Raw genomic sequence first — 23,672 nt, 5'->3', positions numbered from 1 at the left:
TGACACAAGTAGGTAGCATTTGCCCTAAAACAGGGTAAATATTTTCTTATACTAATCTACAAAAAGTGGTTCTATATATATACTTTAATGAGAAAGTGAGCCACCTAAAATGGCCTTATCAAAAAACTTTACACTGCCTGAAAAATGTAAAAACTATTACAGACCTCTAGAGACTTAAAATCAGACAGTTTTTATTTCTCAAACTGTTTTGGAAGTAGTCTGTTAGAAACCAACATTCTGTGCCTCTGGACACATATTGCTATTGTCACCAGTGACCAGGCAGAATGCCAATCCCTGTATAATACTTTCAAGTCTGTTTTTTTTATTTTTTTTTTTACGAAATGAAAAGAAAATCAAACAAAAACCAAACCAAAAAAAAAAAAAACAAACAAAAAAAACCCAAAGGAAAGAGAGAGAATAAAGGAAAAAAAATTAAAAAAAGGAAAGAAAGAATACAACATTTTGCCACAGGTTATATATATATATATATTTTTTAAAATCCTATCATTAATTTATCTAAGAAGAGATTTTCAGTCTTGCATGAATGCAGCAATGGTTGGGTTTTTTTTTGTTTTGTTTTGTTTTTCACATTGACTTCCCAGATTTCATAGCTAGATGAGGTCACATGCAAATTTCAAAAAGTCAGACTAGCTCAAAGGTAGGAGAACCAAAGATGATGTGAGGTCAGAAAGACATCAGAAACAATGACGGGACGATGAAACTTTTTTTTTTTTTTTTTTTTTTTTTTTGAGACGCCACAGGGACATGCTAGGCAAACGATGGGCTAACAGGCATGGAGATGTCTAGGGAAAAAACAAGGGAGAGGAAAAAAAGTTACACAGAATCTATGCAGCACAAACGAAAAACAAACAGAAAAAAAATCACTTTTATGGGTGCGGGAGAAAACGAATGCAAATCTTTTTTTTCCTTTTTTTTTTTTTTTAATCAGTAGAGTCTAGGAGCCATTCACATAATTTGCATTAACTCACAATATTTGTCAACATGAGCACGATGGAGTCCCAAGAGGATCCGTCTGCAAAGGAGCAGAGAGAACGGATTCCTCTTTGGGGGGAAAAGAGAGGAAAGAACCAGTTTCTACAAATGCAACATAAAGGTACGGGGTGGGAGGGGGGGGAAGGAAGGGGAAAAAAATAATAAAAATAAAGATCAGACAACCGAACTTTAAAACTAGGTGATGGAAACTATGAACAAAATAACCACGACAAATACAAACAGGAGGATAAAAGCGTGAACTGTAAAGGGTGGAGGGTTCAACAGTGAAAAAGCGCCCATTCTTGGCACGATTACTCTAGAGACTACTTCAAAGGATCTAGCTAGCAGAGAGCTGCTCTTTAGGTATCCAATAAGTTAACAATAGGCAATAAATAACTTCCATTATTTCTGAGGCAGTAAAAATTTTGTATAAAAATAGAAATGCTTTTTACAAATAAAATTTACAGGCCTGTGGCTTTCTTTTTTTATTATTATTATTAAATTTATCTCTCAAGAAACATCAAGTATTGTCACTCATTTTATTTTATTTTTTTTATTTTAAACCCTGTAGCTTTAGAAACAGATCTCTAAATCTTTTTTACATTAATCCTTTCCAGAAAAAAAAAAGCTCAAGAACTTTAAAAAAAAAAGTGAAATATAAAGACGACCAGTGTAAAATCAGACTAATATATAACAACACGTCGATTTGAACCGGAAGAAAAAAAAAAACCAAACCTTCTCAAAAACAAGTTGATGTAGTGGAAAGACTTGTTTCAATTTTTGTTGCAAAATAAGTGCTTTAACTGGCATGAGGCCATTTTGTTTAACCTATAAACTGCTGGTGCCACCCTGGTAAAATAGGATCCATCCGTAAAAAACAACTATTATTATGTGCTAATGGCACCAGGGTTCACAGAGTTAAATTGCACATTTTTGTGTGCGTGCGTGCGTGCGTGGGTGTGCGCGCGTGCGCGTGCGTCTGTGCTGCTTTGAATTTCAAGATGTTCATTTTTTTTTCTTTGCTGTTAAAAAGGAGATAAATTATGCTGCAAAACAAAACACAGTAACACAACTCAGTAATCACTTGGCAAAGAAACGGGAGCCAAGTCTAATAAGGACAAGTGGGGAAATGGAAGTGGTAACTGTAAAAATAACTGTCTCTTGGTGAAGTTGGCTCTATGCTCTTTCTTAACCCCCCCTGCAGAGGACAGGTTTGCTCATGGGACTTACCCTAAGAAAGCTAAAATAAGAGCAGTAAGCATCTGGGGTTAAGATCAGTAAGGTTTGCTGTCATTTTTGGAGCGTTTCAGCTGAACCTTCAAGCGTTTCATGCCAATCTGAAAGCCGTTCATAGCCTGGATGGCAGCTTGCGCAGAGACGGGATTGTCATAGCTAACAAAACCTGCGAGACACAGAACGGAGGCGGGAGAGAAAGCGAACCACAGGTTAGAGCAAATTGCAGAAGGCTTCTTGTTTGGGTTTTATTATTATTAGCTATTCGACCCATTTACCTCATTTGCAATTATTTCTCTGACTGTAACTCCTACTCCTTTCCTCTCCCGTTCTCCTTCCTTCCCTTTTACCTTCATGCAATACTCCTTTCCTAGCCGGGATGCAGGTGGCCAGCTTTGGTGCAATGCAGTTTCCCACCCTGTTATTTATCTACCTACCTTTGGTGCTGAAGACACTTATTACAGTAACACTTATCACCATAACATTTACATGCCTCCCAGCCTATTAGGAAGTACTATTAGGCCAGTCTGCAGATGGGAAGCTGAAACAGAAAGCCTGGTTAAAGACACAAAACCCCAATTTGGATGCCTACGGGCATTTTGCACCTCCCAACGCAAGTTCACGTGTGCTGGTCCTGTGCGGCATGAAACACCAGTCTCCTCGGGCCTAGCCTAGGACAGTTGCAATATTAGTATTTTGTAATTCTCCAGCTCCTTCCAGTTCAAGATCTCAAGGTGCATTAAATGTTAATTAATTCAGCATCCTGCTCCCCAAAGGGGGTGTGCAAGCATCAAAATTAAGCAACACCATAAAGACAACGGCAGGGCTTGATGAGAGCTCGAGATTTTCTGCTCCTCAGCCCTGAGCATCGACTAGGGGGATAACGCTTGCTCGGGTAATGCAGAAAGGCTGGCCCGGCTCATCTTTCTTTTCCCCTGGAGACTAAAAATGCTCTGTTCATAATGGACTCAAACCTCCCTGATTCTGGAAGCTTAAAATTCATTTTTATATCTGGGCCTCCCGTTTGTAATTGTAAAGCTCTCCTAACTGCTGCTCTGCCTCTGCTCTGGCTAATTACTACTCTATTCCAGCCCGTTATTATGCATCTGCTTTGAAATGCTCCCCGGTCTTTCCACTTGAATTTGCTTTAACGCATACCCCTTCACTCTATTAAAGCACGGATCCCACACACTTGGTTTTCAGCACTGACACAGATGCTTCTCAACTCCTATCTTCTATTAACTTTCTTCATTTGTGCTTCGTGTCTGCATTCTTTTCTGATTCCTAACCTCTTTTTACTATCATTTTTACCTGTTCTTTTACGGCTTTTCCTTATCTCTCACTGCTGCCCTCTTCCATCTTCAGTGTCAAATAATACGCTTCCCCCATTGTAAAGAAAAAAAAACATATCAAGTCATTTGGTCCTCTGGCTGCCCTCCTTCCTTCACAGACCTCTTGTTCACCTTACATCAGCTTCACCAAACTATCTACCTAAGAGTTTTCTCTGACAGTTCAGCCTAACTTCTGCTCTTTCCACTCAAAAACACCTCTCACTCAAACCTCCACACACTTTCTCGCAGCCAAACCAACGTATTCTCTCTACGTTCTTCTGTGGTTGAATATCCATAGCTTCCTTAAGGTATAAGCAGTGTTCTTTCACACTTTCCTTGCTTTTGGCAACTCCTGCCACTTCCTCACTTTCTTCCTTTGATCATTTCCTCCTAATACTATATCCATATCCTGAAGAGCTTCATCGCGCTCCTCCTTTCTCCTCCTCTACTTTCTTCTAGGAGATCTTGCGCTTTCACATGGCCTTAATCACTGCAGGAGTGCAACACTGCACTCCTGTGTCTACCTCCATCAACATACAGATGTCAGCCTTGTTTGCTGGGATTTTCTCCAGGATAGAAAATAAGTCTACCATGAGCTGGAAGGCAGCATTTTCCAGGCAGGTACTCTACAGTCAAGGTCTAGCAACTGCTAACTACCTTCACAACTGAGATTTTTTTCCTGTATAGCCTTCCTGACCTTCACGTTGTTAAGTTCATTCAAAATGGTCTTCTGTTATGAACTTACCATCACCTCTTTTTATCTTCACTCATTTCTCAGTTAGGTACTTGATCTAAACTAGTCATTTGGGTGGCACCTGTAAGTCAATGAAAGGAAGTGGGCACATTCAGAGGTGGCTTTTCCATCTACTACTCACCTCAGCAATTTAGATACTTCCACTAAAGACAGAGGAATAATTAGCCTAGGTTACGCTTACCTCCCAGAGGGCAGAGATAAGCCACCTCATTCTATGTCCCTGCATTAGTTTCCGTGACTCAGCCACAAATTCAAACGCATGCTCACACTACGCTGCCTCAGTGGCCTTTCTTACCTAGTTGTTATTCCCATTCTCAGTTTGTCTGCCCACACAGAAAGCTGTATGTTAGCCTGTTACACTTGCATTTTGCCCCTTATTGAGAACCTTCATTTATAAAACTTAAGGAGGAATCTTGCATTCTCTCCTTTATTTATCTTACCCTTTTCTGATTGCATCCATTCATCATTTCTTGCCTGAAGTGTTAGCTACAGGTTACATGTGGAAGGGATGAAGTTTCTTATCAGTTTTCAAAGAACTTATGATGGTATGCTGTCATGACGAGCCTGATCTTTGTTTTAAATCTCTAGGTGCCTCTATAACCAGGATAAATCTTTTTAATCGTTCGAGTAACCATTTTTCTATGGAGCAGACAGCATGTATGCATTAATGTCATTGGGTTCCCCCTCCCCTGCCTTTTATGCTCTCTCACTTCTGTTATTCCAGGGTTTATGAAAGGCAAGAGAGAAGCTTAAAGAGTGAATTCCATTGACTGCTAAGTCAACCAGAGCTCAAGAGAGCTCATGAAAGGGTATTGCTAGGGGTAAAAGGGCTGAACTGTACACATCCTCATGGGGCCAACACAAACATGGGGCCAAAACAACAAATAGACCGTTCTTGCTACTAAAGTAGAGAAGATGCATACATAGATATAGTATGTTAAACTAGCAGGATTCATTCTGGCTTTGCATGTGATTTGCAGTATCACACAGGTGGTCACCTACTCAATCAGAAAATCTCAACTTCCTCTGCCACTGCAGTACTTTTTGCTTTTAAAGCTGAACTCTCACTGTTGGCAGAATATCTGGGGAGGAAGAATGAGAAATTTAAATGTTAGTGAAACCTGAATAATGCCAAAAGAGCAGAGGACTCCATCCATCCTTTCCCTGCCACGTTCCTCCGAGTAAAACTCAATGCCTCATTCTAAGTTAGATAATTGTGTCCCATAAATCAAGACAAATAGATAGGTCGGTAATCAAAGAGTACAAGGAAACCCACCAAAAGCAATTCTGGGAAGTGAGCTGATGAATCGAGCCCCCTGCCCAAACTCATCTACGTTCTTTCAGGAATAATCAAAACACAGCAGCTGTGATGACCATAGCTTGATTTGACTTTTCATCAAGATTCCTGGGGACCTCAACAGTCATTTTCTCACTCCAGCATACAGATTCAACTGGTTGCAGATCAATGGGGATCCCATTCCAGTTTCACTTTTCAACTTTGCTGCAGCCCTTGGGAGTGTTTTAACCCTTTGCAGAAACATATGGGACTGTATTAGTCTAGAGATGAACAATTTTTGTAAAGCCTCAACAACACATGGAATTCTTCAAAAAGGGTCTGGAAGAACATATAAAAACAACGTAGTGCCTTTTCTCTAAACCTAGTTAACTTGCCAAAAGAACCAAGAGCTTTTCTTTGAGTGAAATATATGAATGATTATTGGGCCCTGCCTGTCTAGATAAATTCAAACCATTTCAAAACAGTTTAAACCACAATAGTTCTTCTGAATGGTCTTCATGTAGACAAGCCCTTAGACGGATAAGTTTTAACGAAATGTTTCAAAAAAGTAATGATATGCAAGCTAATCGCTGTTATTCAGAAGACATTATCCCATCTAACCAACCCCAGAACTTGTTTCATGCTAACTTATCATATCTCATCCTTTACCATCTCATTTCCCGGCAGCTCCAAGGATCCTCTGGGAAACTTGGCACAGAGCGTGTGAGGCTGCCTTCATCCCTGCCCTAGGTGCTGCCTTTCATGATTCACTGGACACTCCTGCAACTGCTGTAGCTATACAGGTAGACATCAACTGCCTAAGAAGTGTTGCAAACTACATGTACACCCCATTCGAACACTAATTGCACAATCTTGTACTTAATTCAGAAGAGAGAAATTCCTGTAATGTAGAAGTAATGGGTTAAACATAAAGCATTTTAAAGTGACTCAGCTGTACAATGGAGAATAATTAGGTACCCATAATAAGGCAGCTTAATAGTATACTAAATGACATTCCCCCACATAGGGTGTAATTAGTTTCATGTACTTGACACATTCATGCGAGATGTCAGACTAGAAGATTATTATTGTTCTTTCATATCTGGTTTTTAGTTAGAACTAGTTTGCCTGTGCATCTTTCCATTCATTTGAGGATTATGAGTCCATTACATTGGGAATGAGATTCCAGAATGACATTTCTCACATTGTCATTAGTTTCCCTGCCCGGCCCCTTCTCAGTGCAATGCATGTGGTTTTTACTATTTGATTTATTAAATTTGACATACCAAAGCACTTGCTCAGATTGGTCTGTTTGTCAATGAAGACTTTAGCAGAGATAACATTTCCAAAAGGCATGAACATCTGCAGAATGTCCTGGTCTCCAAACTCCTGGGGGAGGTGGTAAATAAAGAGGTTTGCCCCTTCTGGACCTTTAGGAAAACAAAGTACAAAAACAGCTATTACAATTTAATCTATTTTTCCCATAATACTTACTGAAGGCGATGGTCAGAAAGCATTCCACTTCCTGACTTTGAAGGAATAAAAGCAAGTATGTGGATCATCAAAAGAACACAACCGAAATGTAGCTCTTAAGAGCATCCTATTTCAAAAAGTGTTTACTTGCTATGTCTACTACAAAAGAAGTTAAACTGCAGCCTCTCTCTTCAATTTGCACAAGCGTCTTTTGGTGTCATTAGGGTTAGAAAGCAGGTACACAATGTATTACCCTCGCACAACACCCAACAAACTGCCTTACACATCCTCAAGGGTTTGTGGGTTTAATTACAGCTGCAGGAACGTACGGAAATGCAACGTGCTGGGGCCACATTTGAGTATCAGAGATTGAAATTGGAGGGGCAGGATGCTGGCTCTGATGGGAGGGAAAGGGTAAGACAGAACAAGGCTTTCCAGCTGGAAGTCAGGGGAGTCAGAGAAAGATACTCGAATTGGTTGCCATTCATTTCAGAATGCCCATTTTTCATAAAAGAAAGATTTTCCCTCTCTTTACCTCCTGGAAGATATTTTGTAAAATAACAATAAAAAAAAAGGTCAAAAAAAGCAGCTGGGTTGAAATGAAAGTGGCTTTAGCCAAATTTTGCAGGGAAAGATGCACGCCAAAGCATCTCGCTTTGTTTTGAGTATCTTTCCTGAGGAAAGCGTTCTGCTACGGACACACACGGCCCTTCCACTCCAGGACCGGGAGCAGAAGAGGGACGCAAAGGGGTCAAACGTTTCTGGTGCAAACAGATCAGGAGTAACCCATGGAAGTATTGCCTTGCCTAATGCATCGCAAGGCCCACGCGTGCCTCGCGCATCCTTGGTTTTCTACGGAGGGAGAGCAAAGCACGCGCCAGATTTAAAGGATACCTTCTGCAAGAGATTGCAAAATTGCTGCCTGGAAATTAAATGAAATTTCATCTTCTTGTAAATAAACTATCCTTTCCAGAAGATGTTGCTTAAAATGGTAAGCAAAACCTATTAAACAACAGTTTGCAGTATATGCGTGAGCCAGTTCAATGTGCTTCAGTATTAAATATTTCTGTACTTCTTTTCACTAGTTATCCTTGCACACCCTGGACTCTACACCAGAAATCATATGTTAAGAGACAAAACTTGGTTGTCAGTATTTAATGAAGAAATTTATTCACTTTAACGTTACCTAAAGAAACAAGATACAACAAAAAAAAAGACTATTCTAAAAGAGTTGCTGCCATTCACAATACTAAAATAATTAAATCGACACTTAATATGAATGCTTATAAACAGAAAAAAATTAAACAGAAAAGAAACCAAACTCTCCTCTGCTACATGTCTTACAACGACACCCAAAAACAATTTATTTTTGGTGTCAAATAGTCTCTCATTATTGAGCAAAGTGAGTGAAATAAAGACAAAAGCAGAGCACCAAAATAAGGAGAAAAAAATTTCACTAAAAAATCCTTTCAGTTTAAATAGTCCAAGCTGTTAGCAGTAAATCAGGTGAAGAATTTAGAGAAAATTTACATTTTAACTCCAGTGTACTTATTTATGTAACAGCTAGCTGGGGGAATGCCAACTTTGTCTTCCTAGGAAACATCACATCCCAGCACAGCACAAGATATTACTTTAAAAGAGGATGAAAATATTTCTCTTGAGGATATTATACTAGGTTTCTTTCCAAAGCTTATCCCTGGCAAGAGCAGCAATGACAACACAGATGCAATCTTAGAAACCCTGCAATATTCTCTGGTCCTCCTAGAGTCAGCCGGAAGATGAGAAAGCCACGAAAGCAGAAGCAAAAACCCCCCAAATGCTGGGGAAACGGGCAGGGAGGCAGAAAGAGAGAGAAGGGGCGACCTCCTTTCCCTCAACATTTTGCCGTAAGCATTCATTTAGTCTTTGCGGGAACTTCCTGGGGTTTGTTTTGCTCCGCTGGCGCAGGCAGAGGAGCGAGATCTTGCCATTAACTCACAACCTTGAACCTAATCAGAAGTTAACTCTGTAATAGCGGATGGCAGAAATAGGAAAGCGAGCGTGCAAGAAGGTCGCCCACCATGCACGTCCTACAAAAGGTTGAGTTTTGCTCCCAGCGCCTTTTAACAAGCGGCAGCCGCTTTTAGATGGGGCAGTAAAATACGCCGTGAGGGCAAAAAAAAGTGAATTCAAAGGGGTTAAAGCAGGAAAGGAGAAAAGGTAGTAATCGAAGATGAGGCCAAGCGTGGTCCTTCACTAAGGACCGTCTGCTCCGCGAAGACGGAAACCCAAGACGCCGCTTTCACTTGGCCGAACACCGCGTGCCGTCCGCCGGGGCCACGGGGCGGCCACCAGTCCGACGCTTGGCCTGCGGGACGCTTACCTTCCTTCTGGCTGCCGGCCGCGCTCTGCTGCTGTAGCAAGCTCTGGCTGTACAAGGTGGGCAGCGCGGCGGCCGCGTACTGCTGGATTCCTGAGTAGGCCTGGGTGAGCGCGTCCATGGTGCCGGCGGTGCCGTTCGTCAAGCCGGTGGCGCCGAGTCCGCCGTTGAGGGCCGCCATACCTGAGAGCATTTGAGCAACTTTACAAAAAACCCAACAATAGAGAGAAGAAATTGCACTTGTTCATTAGTGCTCTCCGAAAGTCGCCGCTTCCACGCGACGCCGCCGACGGCCACGCATGCAGGCGAGCGCTTCGCCGAAGGGCACCGAGACACGGCTTTGGCTCGCGCGCGCAACGGCTCGACAAGCCCATTCGCATGCAGCCTGCTCCTGGCAAGTCCCACAGCTCCCTGCTCTCCAAAATCCTCTTCGCCCACCTTCGTCAGCACCCGGGCTCCTGCCTACGTGCTGCTGAGGGCACTCGAAACCGGGAGAGCGGACGCCCCTTGACCCGCACCCCTGCAAGCAGGGCCATGGGAAAGAGCAGACCCCAGGAAAAAAATGCACATGGGGCATTTTGGCATTTCTTTAGAAACAGGGCATCACCACAGCCTATGCAACCTGATAAATAATGGATTATTTTAACTGGGATGGCTGCCAAAGAGGGAATTTCAGCTGTGCATCAAATGGCACCCCTCACCCATGTAAGTGGTGTGGCCTGCAAAGGACGCTTTCCAGCGGTTGACAAACTCCTGGGCTACAGCCTCACTCTGTTGCTTTGATTCCTTAGCGTGGCTCCTAAGCGAGCCACATATTAGAGTGAAAAAGGTTAACATGTATTTTCTCAGAAACTCCAAAAAAGGTCGATTTTCTGTGGACAGTCCCTTCGGCAGTGGAAGGGCACCTGACTTCAGAGACCACCCTATCACCTGCACCTCTGACTAGTGACACAGCAGCGATCGCTGCTCAGCAGCTCTGAGTATTAGGCCAATTTTTCTGCACGACTAGCCACCCCATGCTCCCTTATTTGTGGTTGAACAGATCACTAACAGGGCTTCATCAGGCCCCTTAAGCTACTCTAAATCAGTCACCAGGCATCCAGGACAACCAGTGACCATTTCTTAGGTACTAGCTATGAAGTGTTGACTCTGTGGTGGCAAAATGATGGGTAAAGAGGGGGCTGGCATATTAAGGAGCCAAAGGCTATCAATATTAAAAAGAAAGAGAAGGATTAATTTCAGAGCAATAATGACGAGTGATATGCAAAGCGGAGGAAGGTGAGGAAATGCAGCAGAGGACACTTTATCTTGAATTAACAATGAGCTCTATTAGACCGGGAAACAGTCTTCCTCAAGCAAACCTTATCACACAAGTAATTTGGAGACAGAAAGTATACCGCAGGGAATTATCCTGCATTGACACAGGAGGATAAAGATGCTGACCTACTGGTTTTCTTCCATCTCTTATGTAGATTCGAAAAGCGTATTCCTATGAGCTGCCGATAATCAGGACAACTGCTCAAGTGGCACCTTTCTGGTTCCACCCAAGTCTTTGCCAATTAAGGGACTGCACTGCATAAATTATACCTTTTGATATTATTATAATTTGTGTGACTAAGCACTTGACAGAGATGTGATATTCTTAGCCTTTGCTTAATAAAATGTCTTGCACTTTGAAGATTTTGCCTTCCCTTCCACCTCACTTCCCAACATTGCTGTTTCCCGACAGGAGATAGTGCCTACCACTGCCTTGAACATGAACCTCCATCAGAGCACAAGAGAGCAGTATGCATGGCATAATGTTTCCAGATTTAAAACAAAACTTGAGAAACCAATTACCAGCCTGCAAGCATCTCATGTCTAAAAGGCAGGGCATTTTGAAAATGAAGATTCAAGCCAATAGCAGTGATAACGCAGAGATTCGATCCTGAGTCCTACCTTAACCCACTCTAACGCATTGAGGTTTGAGCCACTGCTTGCATGGACGTGCACACAACGCTGGTTAAAGCAAAGGCGCTAGGTAAAATGCGTGCACCTCTCCCTTTAGTATCTTGTTTAAGTAACTTGCTAAGAGAGGAAGCATTAGGATAACATGTTATCTTTTGTGAGTCATTGGCCTATCAGATAAACGTGTTTTGTGTTGCTGTGGGTGCTTTAGCCCCAACCTGCCAAATGATTTCAGCTCTGCAAAGAGACAGCCCGGGCTGGCCGCTCTGCGTCCGCAAGGGCGCTGCCACCATGCACACGTGGCACCTCTCCCTCCTCAGCAAAGCTCTGCAGAAAGGCCCCGGCATTCGCTTTATTTGGCCTTTTTGTATTTTTTACGAAATCTTCAAAGGCCGGCTGCGCTTACACCTCCCTGCCGTCTCCGTGTTATCTCTACCAGCGCGTCGCAGCTTTATTGAACTCTGGTCCCTTCCTCACTTCTAGGGAATAACTATTCTATCTGAGGCTCTCATCTGTTGCCTTCTAACTTTTTGGAGTTTTTCTGTATAATACAGAAGTGACAATGCTTAGTAACTGCAAGCGTCTCTCAAAGTGCTTTCCAAGCACTTTCAAATCTGTCACAAACACTTTTATCTCCATTTTACAGGTGCAAACATGGGAGAAAAAATGCTATCTGGCTACCTGGGGGTCATGCACAAATATTTTGCCATAGCTGTCCAATACCCTGAATCCATGGTCTTCTCTCTTAATTGCAAAGAACTTCCTCCTTCCTCTTTATTTATTTTTCCTCATTATTTTTATTTCTTTTGGTTAGCTACATTATTTAAATTTATTTCCCCAAAGGGGGATAGTCTAATGTTCTATCATTTAAGGTTTTAGATTCTTCAAGCAAAGCTGAGGGAAGACTGGGCCATCACAAAACTGTGAATCCCCGAAGGTATGCACAATTGTTGCCTAATCCTTGGAGACAGCTAAACTTACCATCCTCCACTTTCTTTAAGGCCTCCAGGCATCTAAAGTTATGCTTCTTTCTACAAGTAAAAGCACATCACTAAATTCCAGCTTTGCTGTACAGTTACTTCAGCAACCTTCAGGACAAATAACGCTCTTATTGGAGTGCTTGTGAATGCAGCGTACAGTGAAACAGCAGACTCCTTGCGTACGAGATTCGCCGAATGCAAGCTCCTAGAGCGGTCTGAGTGTAAACAGCTGGATCAGAAATAGTCACAAGGCCTATGCTTAGTGGCCAGTGCATCACTAAACTAGATAGGTGAAGCTTCTTGTTATAATTTGGACAATGTTCAGCTATCAGTAGCATCACAAGTGCCTGAAGCTGATAATCAGTGTCACCCTTTCAAGAGAAAACAGGTGCCACAACCTGGCATATGAGGAAGCAGTTTCCCCACTTCAGACCTCTCTCACATACGTGTATATGTATATATGCTTATATATAGCCAGACATATCCACGTACATTTTATGTATCTTACATAAAAACAGATACTCTAGGCATATATACTCTCTGTGTCCACAAAAACCATCTACAAACAAGATTTGGGACCAAAAACCTTTGTTGGTACAAGTCTATGGAAATCACTAGGGCCTAAAACAAGCCAGAATTTGGCACTAGGTTGTGAATGTATCACTAATATTTCAAATGCACATGCAGATAAGTTTGCACGTGTCACCTGAAAATACTTGAGAAAATCTGTAATCTTTGCTTGTAACCTAGTAAGAAGTGCTAAAAGGAGAGTAACAGAAGGATTCCTACAGCAAGTGGAAAGCTCATGGGTGACTTATTCTTGGTCAGTCTTGATGGAGGGGATGTTATCTGGGAGTGCTCCAAGGTGCTTGGGTGGTTAGTATTTGTGGGAAGAAGTGGCATGCCATACTCTGCTCTTGGTACCATGACCACTTATAAACCATGGAAAGTATAGTTTAATATACTAACTGTTCTTGAGCCATTTTTACTCTGAGATATTTTTACTATGAAAGACGCATGTCCTTGCCAGAAGCAAGACCTGTTTTACATAAGGCCCCATGCAACCACTCACCATTGCTACACGGACATCCATTAACCCTCTTCCTTCCCCACCCCAACAATGACAACCAGAGGTCACAGAACAAAAGGACCGAGTGAGCAGCCAAATCACACTGACAAAAAGGACATCATGCAGAGCATCAGAGTGAGCAAGCGATACTGAGGAGGACATCCATTCCTGGGGGTACATTATGATGGCTCATGGACTGGCAATGACCAAGGAGATTCCTTGCATTGCAGAAGGAAATGCAAGGAACACAGCAGCTAAAAAAAGAAAATGCAGCTGGAAAAATCTCTTCTGTTGCAGGCAAAGGTGAAGTCATCATAACAGAAATGGAATAAGAAGGATCACTGTTCTTCAGGAAAATCTTGACCAAGGTTAAGAACAAGGAAGAATGTTCTCACAGCTGCCACCATCTATTTAGCTGGAGATGTCAGGGTTTGTTTGAGATGTCACAGGATAGATGCCCGTGTGCTGGTATTGCAGGTGACTGACTGCACTGTTCTCTCACACTTGTCAATTAAAATGACATAGAGCTGCCTTTACTTTTAAGGCAAATATGTTGCTCTCAAGTCAATTTGATAATTCCTAGAGATGCTTTAAAATGACTGCCTCTTTGGCAAACATGCATTTCTGAGTGTGCTTTGTATGGTGAGGTGATACAGCGTTTCTCAGACTCCACAAATGGAAAAGGAGCCTCTCCTATAACCTAAATAACCAGAATCCCTAGTGACTTTCCTTTTACTTTTCATTTGCTCTGCAAGAAAAGGAGTCTTTTTGCAGGGACCCAAGAGACTTCACTTTGCAGAGCAAGCCATGTGAAACTTTAGACTCCAGAACTGCATATGCACTAAATCAACTTGATCCCCTTATTTTTCACATAGATTAAAAATGATCATATCTTCACTTTACAATTGATAGTTTTTGTGGCATGATAATTGGGGAAGGCTGTCCACCACAGCAATAAATACTCACTGTTTACGGTACCTGCTAGTGCATTAATATTATTCAGTCCAACAGTGGCTCCAGCCAATCCTTGGAGAGTACCCAGAGAAGTCAAAGAATTCATGGCTGCACCCGCTGTGGAATTAGCAGTTGATGCAGCCACTAAAAGAGAAAAAAATGAAAGGCAAAATTAAAGTCATATTTTACTTATTTTATCTGATCATAAAATAGCTTACAACAATGCTGGATGCAACAACAGGGCTCCCTTTAAGAAAAGAAAGAAGCAGACAGACCTTGCTCAAGAAATTACTAAAATGTTCATGGATATTGTTAATGAGTCTTCAGCTCTAAAGACCGGATGACAAAATTTAGCAGAGTGTTATTACTTGCAAATGTAATACAGAAATGGTAAGTGTGACATCAGGCACTTTCTCAAAAGTTTGTCAATCAACCTAGCATACTACGTGGATCTGCTAACTAAGCTATTGAGATATTGCCATTTCTTCAATACTGCCATTGGAAGAAGAAAAAAAAGCTACTCAGAGCAATTTTGTCATACAACTGCTTTTTGTTCTGGGCTCAAGTCTGCTAAATGAAATTTGAAATAAAATTTCTAAGTGAGACACTAGTTTGCCATTATGGCTGCAGGGCACTGTAAGAACACAATTTAAAACTTTGATGTTTACAACAAGAAATCTGACTAACAAAATACAAAACATAATTATTATCCACTTTGCTGCAGACTTTCAGTCTGTTTGGTCTAGTTTGATTTGTTTTCGGTCCTATGTTTTAGTCTATGTTTTTCAGCCTATATTTGTAACTACTCATGTAGATGCACCCCAGAAATGATACATCCCCTAAAACTCTTCCCCAGAGGAGGAGCTGAGGCTCAGGTCATTGCTACTGTGCCACGGTAGTGCTGAAGATGGATGAGATGAATCCATGAAACTACGTGGCTCAGGAAGAGACAGAGCTTCACTCTCTAGCATAAGAAAGTAATAAGGCACCTTAAATCCATCATATAAGACAGGCTGGATGAACTAGAAATGTGTCTCTCTCACAGAGGGTCTTCAATAACCAGCATAGATTAAATACTTAACTTACAGGTAGCTAAAGTTAGATCAGATGAATCACAGTCATAAAAACAGTGGAAGCAATTACATTTTTAACTTGTCTCCTGAGCCCTACTTTAGTGCATTGATCACAAGGTCACTTTTTCTTTTCCTTTAAAGAGCTAAATTATCTTTGGAAAAGTGAACACTTAAAGTCAATGTTTCCTTAATGATTTACCAGGTGCATGTAATGTCTACACCACGTCTCTTGCTCCTATATATTTGTTGGCTGCAAAATGGTTAAGATCCCTTTTACCGTGATGCTCTTTAGGGCTGTCACCATCAAGCACCATCAAACACATCAAGTTACTCAGTCAATCTTGAAGAATATGAAGTCTTTACAGGTGGCAGGATCCAGCAAAGAAAGTAGGAGGCAACTTTTTCATACTCTGTGGGCAAAATTCAAAGGTCTAAACCACACGTTAACCCACCTTTATAACCTCAAGACCCACTAGACACAAGTCTGAGGCCCTCTCACTAGGCCTCAGAGACCAATGGACTCTACTGGTTTGGGTGTGGAGACATGTTCAGAGTCAACAGCAACTTGTGAAGCTCTCCTTGTCCCCTCATTTCCCTAGCATCTGGGATGTTAACTTCAATAATTACTGTATATGTTGTGGATAGAAGAAGCTTTTACTATTCAAACCACAAAGCAATAATAAGCCAATAATGTTGCTGATTAAAAAAATCCCCAAACAAGTTAAAAAACCTCCCTTTTGTCAGATAATGTGGGCACCAACAGAGAAGAGAAAGAAAATAATCAAAGCGAATGAATGTCAGTGAATTCCCTGTGACTAACACCACTCTGTTTCAGTTGATGTTCATTAGCAGATCACTTAAATGAAGCACATAAACCTCAAATCGGAAGGATCTGATTGACTTTGACTGGGCTGAATTCTATCCAGTTCTACTTCAGAGGAGTATTACTCTTGCCTCTTGGGGAAACACATATATTTAAGAAATGAGAGAAATGGGGGCTAGGAAATCGTTTGCCTGAAAATTACATTAAAGCTCTTGGGGGAAAATAACGCCTGTGAATGAGAGCCATACGCTCATGGTTCGTCACCACATCTGTTGGAGAAGGCAGAAAAAAAGATTAAATCCTTCCCTCTTGCACAACTTAGAGTGTGTCATGGTGGCTCTTATAGTCTCACTGCTCAAACGTGCTTCGGGGCTGGCCAATATCTGGGGCTAATGTGTCTTTTTTTTATTATTCCTTCCAAGATTCTCTATTCCATCAGACCAGCACAGAGCAGGTGTGACTCTCCCATCTGAAGTTGCAATGCAGATTATCTAGGTTGCTTAAATAGTGACTTGGCATATAATCAATGTAAAATACTGGTTTGGAGCACCGAGGCACCTCAGAAATCAGCAGCTATTCCTTCTGCTTAGCAGCAGTCTGTCTCACAGATCCACTAGGACAGTGTTTTTTTCCTCTTTGGCTTCTTTTTGCTCGGAGGAGAAGGAAGTGAACTACTGATGTGGTTTGCATTATGCTATTGGACATGCGGTGAAGAGAAATGAAGGGAGCTCCTTTCATTAGGGCACTTGTAAGGAATGGCTCCAGCGCCTTGCTCTAGATGAGGCTTCCTGAGAGACTCCACATTAGTTACCTTCCTATTCTTTAACTGAGTGTTGCACATATAACGTGAAGATGGAGACAGCAATGAGCTAAAACGCTATCATAAAGGGACCCATAAAAGGCCCAAGATTTAGAGATCGTTGACAACTTGTCACAAAATGCAGGATAATGCCAGCAGATGAAGCCATGGTACTCTCTTTTCCCCCCAAAATTTAGTAGAGATGAAACAAAAGTGTCTTACGAGATATATGTGGAGCCTTAAGCCGGCTGGAAGTTTTCACCTCACATGCTCCCAGAATATGTTGAAATTCATCTGAAGAAAAGAACTATGCTTCTCCTGTCCTTTGCCCTTTTCTAGTTTCTTTCAACTGAAATGACTGCTTAAAAAAATTGTTACGTATACTGAACCAAAGGGAAAAAAGAAAAATCACATGCCTTGTGGTAACGGTGGATGGCTGCACTACTCATTTGGGGAACCTGTATAACTCTCTCATGTCAGCAAAGCTCCCGGGCTCCACAACCGCTCAGAATAATGGCAAAGGAAGTATAGCTCACCGTCGGAGCGGCATTATTTTATATTTACAGCTTTTAGTTGTCCAGATGACAAAAACAGATCGGATACCTACAGAATTTATAAATTGTTTTTACCAGGTTCTGCTGCCACCAAATAAATTCAAAGAAAACATTTCATGTCTCCCTCCATCCTCCTACACCAGAACACTGCTGCTCTGAATCGAATCACTTCACAGTGGTGCTCAATAAACAGTAGGCATCTGTCTCCGGTTTTCCTGGACAGCTTGATGTACAGAGCTAAAATGCCACTAGAAATCTCACTTTTTCTGCTACTGGTTCACCAGCATTCGGTGAAACAGTAAGAAAAAATAAAAACACAACAAAGGCGGAGATGACTTAGGCTTCTGGAGTCGCTCTGCGTGGCACACCTTGTAGCCACAATGGTTGGTTTGTTATTTTTAACTTTATACTGGGAATTTTACCCCTCCCTCCTGCAAACCTATACATGTCAAGGTGTCAATATGTTTCTGGGGTGGCATTAAGCACAACAGCAAATACTGAAGCTACAGGGAAAGATGCAGCTACCTGGAGCTCCAGCTTTGTAAATACTGGCTGTAGGTGCAATCATCAGAGAAGAACAAAGCTGCTTTTCTTTACCAGCTGCACCGATCATTTCCTCTGTCCCTCACAATTTTTAAGCCCCGGATAAACATCACAACAAGACAGATAACATTTTGTCTATTCAAAGGAACTTCTTCCTCTGCAGCATCAGTCACTGGAATAAGAGGGTAACTTTCTAAAAAACAGACTCTTGCTCAACCAGAGCCCTAGCCCTTTGGCCCTAAAGCAGAAGTTACTAGGTAGACTTTTTTTGGCCTTTGTTACAAGAGTTCAGACTAGATGCTCACGATATTCCCTGCTGACCCTAAAAAACCATTAATGTGTGGAAATAATATCCCAGCATTGAATAAAGAGATCAGTTTAGATTTGTAAAAGCAAGGAGTTGTCCTGTAGCCTGTAGACAAAATCTGCTCTGTTTCCTGCAGATGTGCTGCATTCTGGTCACCTGCTGCCTTCTTCATGCAGGACACATACAGAGATTTCATAGAATGCTTTACCATCTTCAAACATGAAAAGTAAGACGGTTAAAAGTGTTTATTTTCCTATTAGAGACTCTACTCTTTTTTTTTCTTAACTGACTCCTTTATTCCCACAACCAAATTTCTGACTGAATCAGTCTCACAGCTACCTCCTCTTTCTTCTGAATTCAACTTCACTTGAAAAGCCATACACCTTCAAAAATACAAATAATATTAAGAAGCTGTGACAAGTGCTAGAAGGATTTTTATGGCTGGGATCAGCTGATATTTTCAACTATTCTCCATCAACATTTATTCCTGTGTGTACCAGGTTATAATACCTTTTAGGTCAGAGATTCCTTTTTAAAGAAATCTAAACTAGCAATGAGCCATTTCATTCTTAATTTCAATAGCGTTTCAGTACAATTCCTCAAAACTATGCTGACCTAGAAAAAAACTCAGTATTAGCTTGTAAACTCTTGGCCACTCTGTTGGATAGTTTAAGTCCATAGCGTCATGATGATTTACATCAGCTGGATTTACATCAGCTGGAAACCTAGATTCAGCATAAGATCTAGGAAAGGCAATGATGTGGGAATATTTCTTTGGCTTTGCTGTGCACACTGTGCCTGGGATTAATTTCCCCACTATTGGCAGCTCATAGCTAGTTTAAGCTAGTTTAGTCTAAACTATTCTTTCGGTCTGTCTCTGAGGTTAAGAGACCTCCACTTCAACCAATCTGTCTTTACACTTCTGTCCCATGGTGGACTGAATTGCCCTCTAGAAGTGCACCTGCTTCCATTGACTGAGATGGTGAACTTGGAGTGGACACAGACCTTTCAGAGAGGAAACGTGAGGTGGGATAGATTTTGCCTTTCCAGTCAGCTGTAAGTTGTGTTATCTTTAAGTGACAGGTGTGCTCTCACCCTGTACGCAAAACCAATGACAAACCAGGTAAACTCAGAAGTTTGAATGTGAATTTGCTGGGCAATTCTGAGCTAATCAATCCACAGAGGATGTGCACTTTTTTCCAAAGCACACTTGATCAAAAAACCCCAGCTACACAGCAGGGACTAACCCAGCATTACCACACACGACATACAAAGTAGGTTGGCCTTGCAGAAGAGCATGCAGGATGAGCTAAACTACTAGGCAGACCTTAGATACTATTGGTGCCTTTCCCAGTTTTCTAGAATCTGCCTCATATTTCTGTGCTACCTTGGATGAAGCATTTGCTGTGTTCCCTGTTTGTAAGACCAGGCTAATTCTACTTCTTCCCACTTGCCTAGTTTGTCTCTTAGAAGACTGTATCTTGGTGGCACAGATTCATTCTTATCTAGCATAACTACTTATGCCTAACACCAAGGAATTCCCTTGACAGGGCTTCTAGATATACTAAAGTAAGAAACCAAACACCTGTGTTTGACTGTAGTACAGCCTTATCTGAGTACAGACTCGGGCAAAACTTGCTTCCCTCATGTCTCCGAGCCAATTTATAAAAAAGAAACCTGTACAGGAGGCCAACTGGAGAGTCCAGGAAGGCTTTCTGAGCGCCTGGAGATGAAATTAAACGCTATATAGACGCTCGCTGAATTAAAGGACCTATTAAAAATCACACTCATACTGCTATATATTAGCAGGGAAATGAACTGAAGGATGCAGCAGACCCCTTTATTCTGTTAATTTAGTTGGTAAATGTCTGAGTAATCAGGTATTCTAATGACTTCTCAGCAAAGCCACATACCACAGAAAAGAGTCTTCGAAGCTTCGCACTATACGTATGAATTTGCTGCTATTTTGGGGACGGTGATAGACTGTGCACTTTTTCCATTCTTCTTCCTTCTGTCTTTCCTTGTTCCCTTCTTGCTCTCCTAACACTGGATCGCGGCCTGATAATACTACCCAGACACACTATGGGTCCTGCGCTAAGGTATTAAGAAAGATCAGAGAGGCCTTGTGAAGTTTTTAAGCGAGATTTCGTTTTAGAAACATTACTTTTGTTTTTGGGCAGGACTAAACAAGAGAACAGGCAGAGCGAAAGACGGGCAGCTCCAGTTCTCCGTCCGCACGGAGGGTCGCTGCAGCACATTCACCGCTTCTTCCAGGTGAAATAAGGCACCAGCACTTTTGGATCAGAAACAACTTTCCGGAGCTTCAGGGCAGCTCCGAGACTGGCTGAAGTTGCATTAAGGATTCTCCTTGCCAAAGGGAAGTTCATCTGGACGCCACAGATCTGCTGTGACACTTCCCTTATCTCAGTGCGAGAGAGGCAGCCCAGTGAGGTCTGGTTCCCCGACTGCTGCTTATCTGTTTTCTTGTCACGTCCTCTTTAGTCACCTATAGAAGATGTGTGTATGTTAAAAACCAAACTGTCCTGCTCAGCCGTGAAACACAACGTTGCTCTTTCTTGCTGTTTTACTTACTGGAGAGTTAAAGTAAGTTAGGGGTAAAAGTACTTATTTTGTTCTGTGTGTGTCAATACAGTAGTGTGCCAGGGATCAACAGCACCCCAAAATTTGAGAATTGACATTTCTATCATTCTAAGCATGAGATGTTTTGCAGAAAAACAAATTTTTTTGGGGGGGGGGGGGAGAGAGAGACTCCACTGTCAAATTTTCACTGGTTGTGTCTGAGTTCTGAATCTTCTACCTTAAACTGAATTTGGGTGTAACCATATTTCTTATTTTCTGCTGCCTGACTAGCTCCTTGACTGCAAGGATGGATGGAACAGAACAGCCTTAACCTGCTCCTGAGTGAAGGGCTGCCGTTCAGAGGGACCCTGACAGCAGAACTGGCCCACAAGAACCTTACAGAATTTAACACAGCTAGACTTAGCCCTGCACCTGGGAAGGAAGAATCAAGGAGCCAGGTTGTTCGCAACTGAAACAAGAGAGGATATAAGGAAAATCTTTTTCATCACAAGGACAGTCAAGCAGTGGAACAGACTGACTAGTCTCTGTCCTTGGAGGTTTTCAAGACCCAACTGGATCAAGCCCTGAGCAACCTGGTCTGACCTCAGAGCTGACCCTCCTTTGAGCAGGAGGTTGGACTACAGACCTTCTGAGGGACCTTTCAACCTGGATTATTCTAGGATCCCATGAAAAATAAAGCAATGCAGTAGAAGAGTAAAAACGGTGAGAAACACTGAGGCAGAATGAAGAAAGAAAGCTGAAGAATGAGTATGGGTTGGTAGAAAACTGAACGGCAGCAAGGAAATCTGGATCCTATGCTCAGGCCTGCTTACAGGAACAGCGGGTGAAACTGAAAACACCACTTGGCTGTGCTTGCAATTCTAGCCTATTTGATGTGTAAACTTTCCAGGACTAGGTCTACAACTAATAGAACGGAGTTCAGACCTTGGATGATTGCTTTAGATTTTACTGGAACAGAAAATAAAACCGTAGTAGAAGAATATAAAGAATGTAGAAAAAAAGTATAAATGCAGTAACAAAAGAAAATGAAAATGATTTTAATACTTCTAACATCTCCCCGGTTAGTGACATAGAAAAGAGAAATGCTAAGAGTCGGGGACAAAGAGAACATTAAACCCAAAGAAAAATCTCTAATTTTAGCAGGTTGAATTTAACATCATTTGTGTACTATCAAAAATCTCTTGAGTAAACAGAATATTCCTTTGTCCCTTTGTTAGTACAAGAGGGATAATAAAGCCAAAAGAGAACACCGGATTTAAGGATAATTAGATTAAGGCTGTGTTCTCTGTTTCCCTTCTAATATTTAGTTGCAAAACCCAATGATGTTTGCAATGATGTCTTGCAAACTGTATCTAAACAAGATGAACGTCTGCTAGCCTGAGTGAAAGATTAAGGATCCTGGCCAGAGCCTAGATGTGTTGGACAAGGTCTGTGCAAAGCTTCCAGCTTTGCTCAGATCTACAACATCCTACTGTGGTCGCAGTACTTTCTTAATCAGAGACAAATGGCACTGAAGAGCAGGCAGTTTCTTAAGTAATCGGGAATCTGGACCACTGGTATGGTGTTACGCAGGATTTTGGCCAGATATGATCTTATATATTCAAGGTCAACCTATTAAAGTCTTGTCTCTACATCGCCCTAACAACAACTGTTGTTTTCAAGAGTTGGAGGCCAAGAACTTTATTCCTAACACACGAGATAAATGTCCCTGATGGAAAAGAGCAGCGACTCAAATATATGATGATGGAGCTTATGAAACAAAAATTATAAACATGGGCGTGGGGGAGAAGTGTGCAAGTCAATCACACCACCCATGTGACACGGCTCTCACGGATTTGCAGTTGAATTTCTGGCTGAGATGAGCACACTCACCGGGTGCTGACTGCGTAAGGAACATTTTAGAGGGGAAGAATAATTAAGTGATGACAGAGGCATCATCATTATTAGATAATCACAACCCAGGGGCATTAATGAACGTTGAGTGTCTCTAATCCCATGAGGTCTAATTATTCTGTGATAATAACCACACCTCCAAGTTTTAATTTATTCTCATGGAGAATCTTGCGGGGGGGAGGTAGGAAAAAGGGGGGCATTTTAATATTTTTGTCAAAAGAAGATGCGACTGGCCTTTCAAAAGGGCTCATCAGTATTCTAATCTAACGAATGCGTGTGATTGTCATTAAATTCTCTGCCCTTTATGTTGATCTCCAGCCAATCCAGGTATTCACCCCTATTCAAACTGGTGGTGCCACAGCCACTACCATAGCACAGCATTGCAGCAGACAAGTTCTTGGGGCAATTTTTGGCAAAAGAGAGGTGGATTTTCATGGGCTGGGGAGGTTAATTCTCCATTAGCTCCTCTAATAAGCGTATTGCCAATGGCCTGGAGAGAGAAGGAAAAAATCATTCGTTTACTGGTATCTCTGAAGTGCTGTCTGACATGTCAGAGAGGAAGATTTTAGCAAGTTTAAGTGATCTGCCTGTGCTCAGATAGAATAAAATAAAAGTGACAGGCACACTCCAGGGAAAGAGAACCGAAAAGCAAGAAAGCAAGAAAGAGTCAGGGGGGAACGAGAATGACAATATAGAAAGACATATCCTAA

The 23,672-nt window shown here is 41.8% G+C and overlaps 1 protein-coding gene across 6 annotated transcripts in view; it reads right to left on the bottom strand.

Annotated features, from left to right (window-relative positions):
• Positions 1-410: 410 nt before the first annotated feature.
• CELF2 (CUGBP Elav-like family member 2) overlaps positions 411-23,672 on the bottom strand; it is a 206,060-nt gene continuing 182,798 nt past the window's right edge. For 5 of the 6 annotated variants that reach the window (XM_062580586.1, XM_062580617.1, XM_062580601.1 and 2 more), the window contains exons 10-14: positions 14,382-14,513; positions 9,423-9,602; positions 6,874-7,017; positions 2,224-2,395; positions 411-803 (exon numbers count right to left, since the gene is read on the bottom strand). In XM_062580586.1, coding sequence (XP_062436570.1) covers positions 2,268-2,395; positions 6,874-7,017; positions 9,423-9,602; positions 14,382-14,513 — 584 coding nt within the window. In that variant the 3' untranslated portion in view covers positions 411-803; positions 2,224-2,267. The remainder of the gene's footprint in view (positions 804-2,223; positions 2,396-6,873; positions 7,018-9,422; positions 9,603-14,381; positions 14,514-23,672) is intronic. The other variant, XM_062580593.1, reaches the window with a different exon arrangement.

Source organism: Rhea pennata, chromosome 1, assembly GCF_028389875.1.
Source record: "Rhea pennata isolate bPtePen1 chromosome 1, bPtePen1.pri, whole genome shotgun sequence".
In the NCBI taxonomy this organism is placed as follows: domain Eukaryota; kingdom Metazoa; phylum Chordata; class Aves; order Rheiformes; family Rheidae; genus Rhea; species Rhea pennata.
Note: the sequence above shows the minus strand (reverse complement) of the source record. Positions and strands in the feature narration are given on the sequence as shown.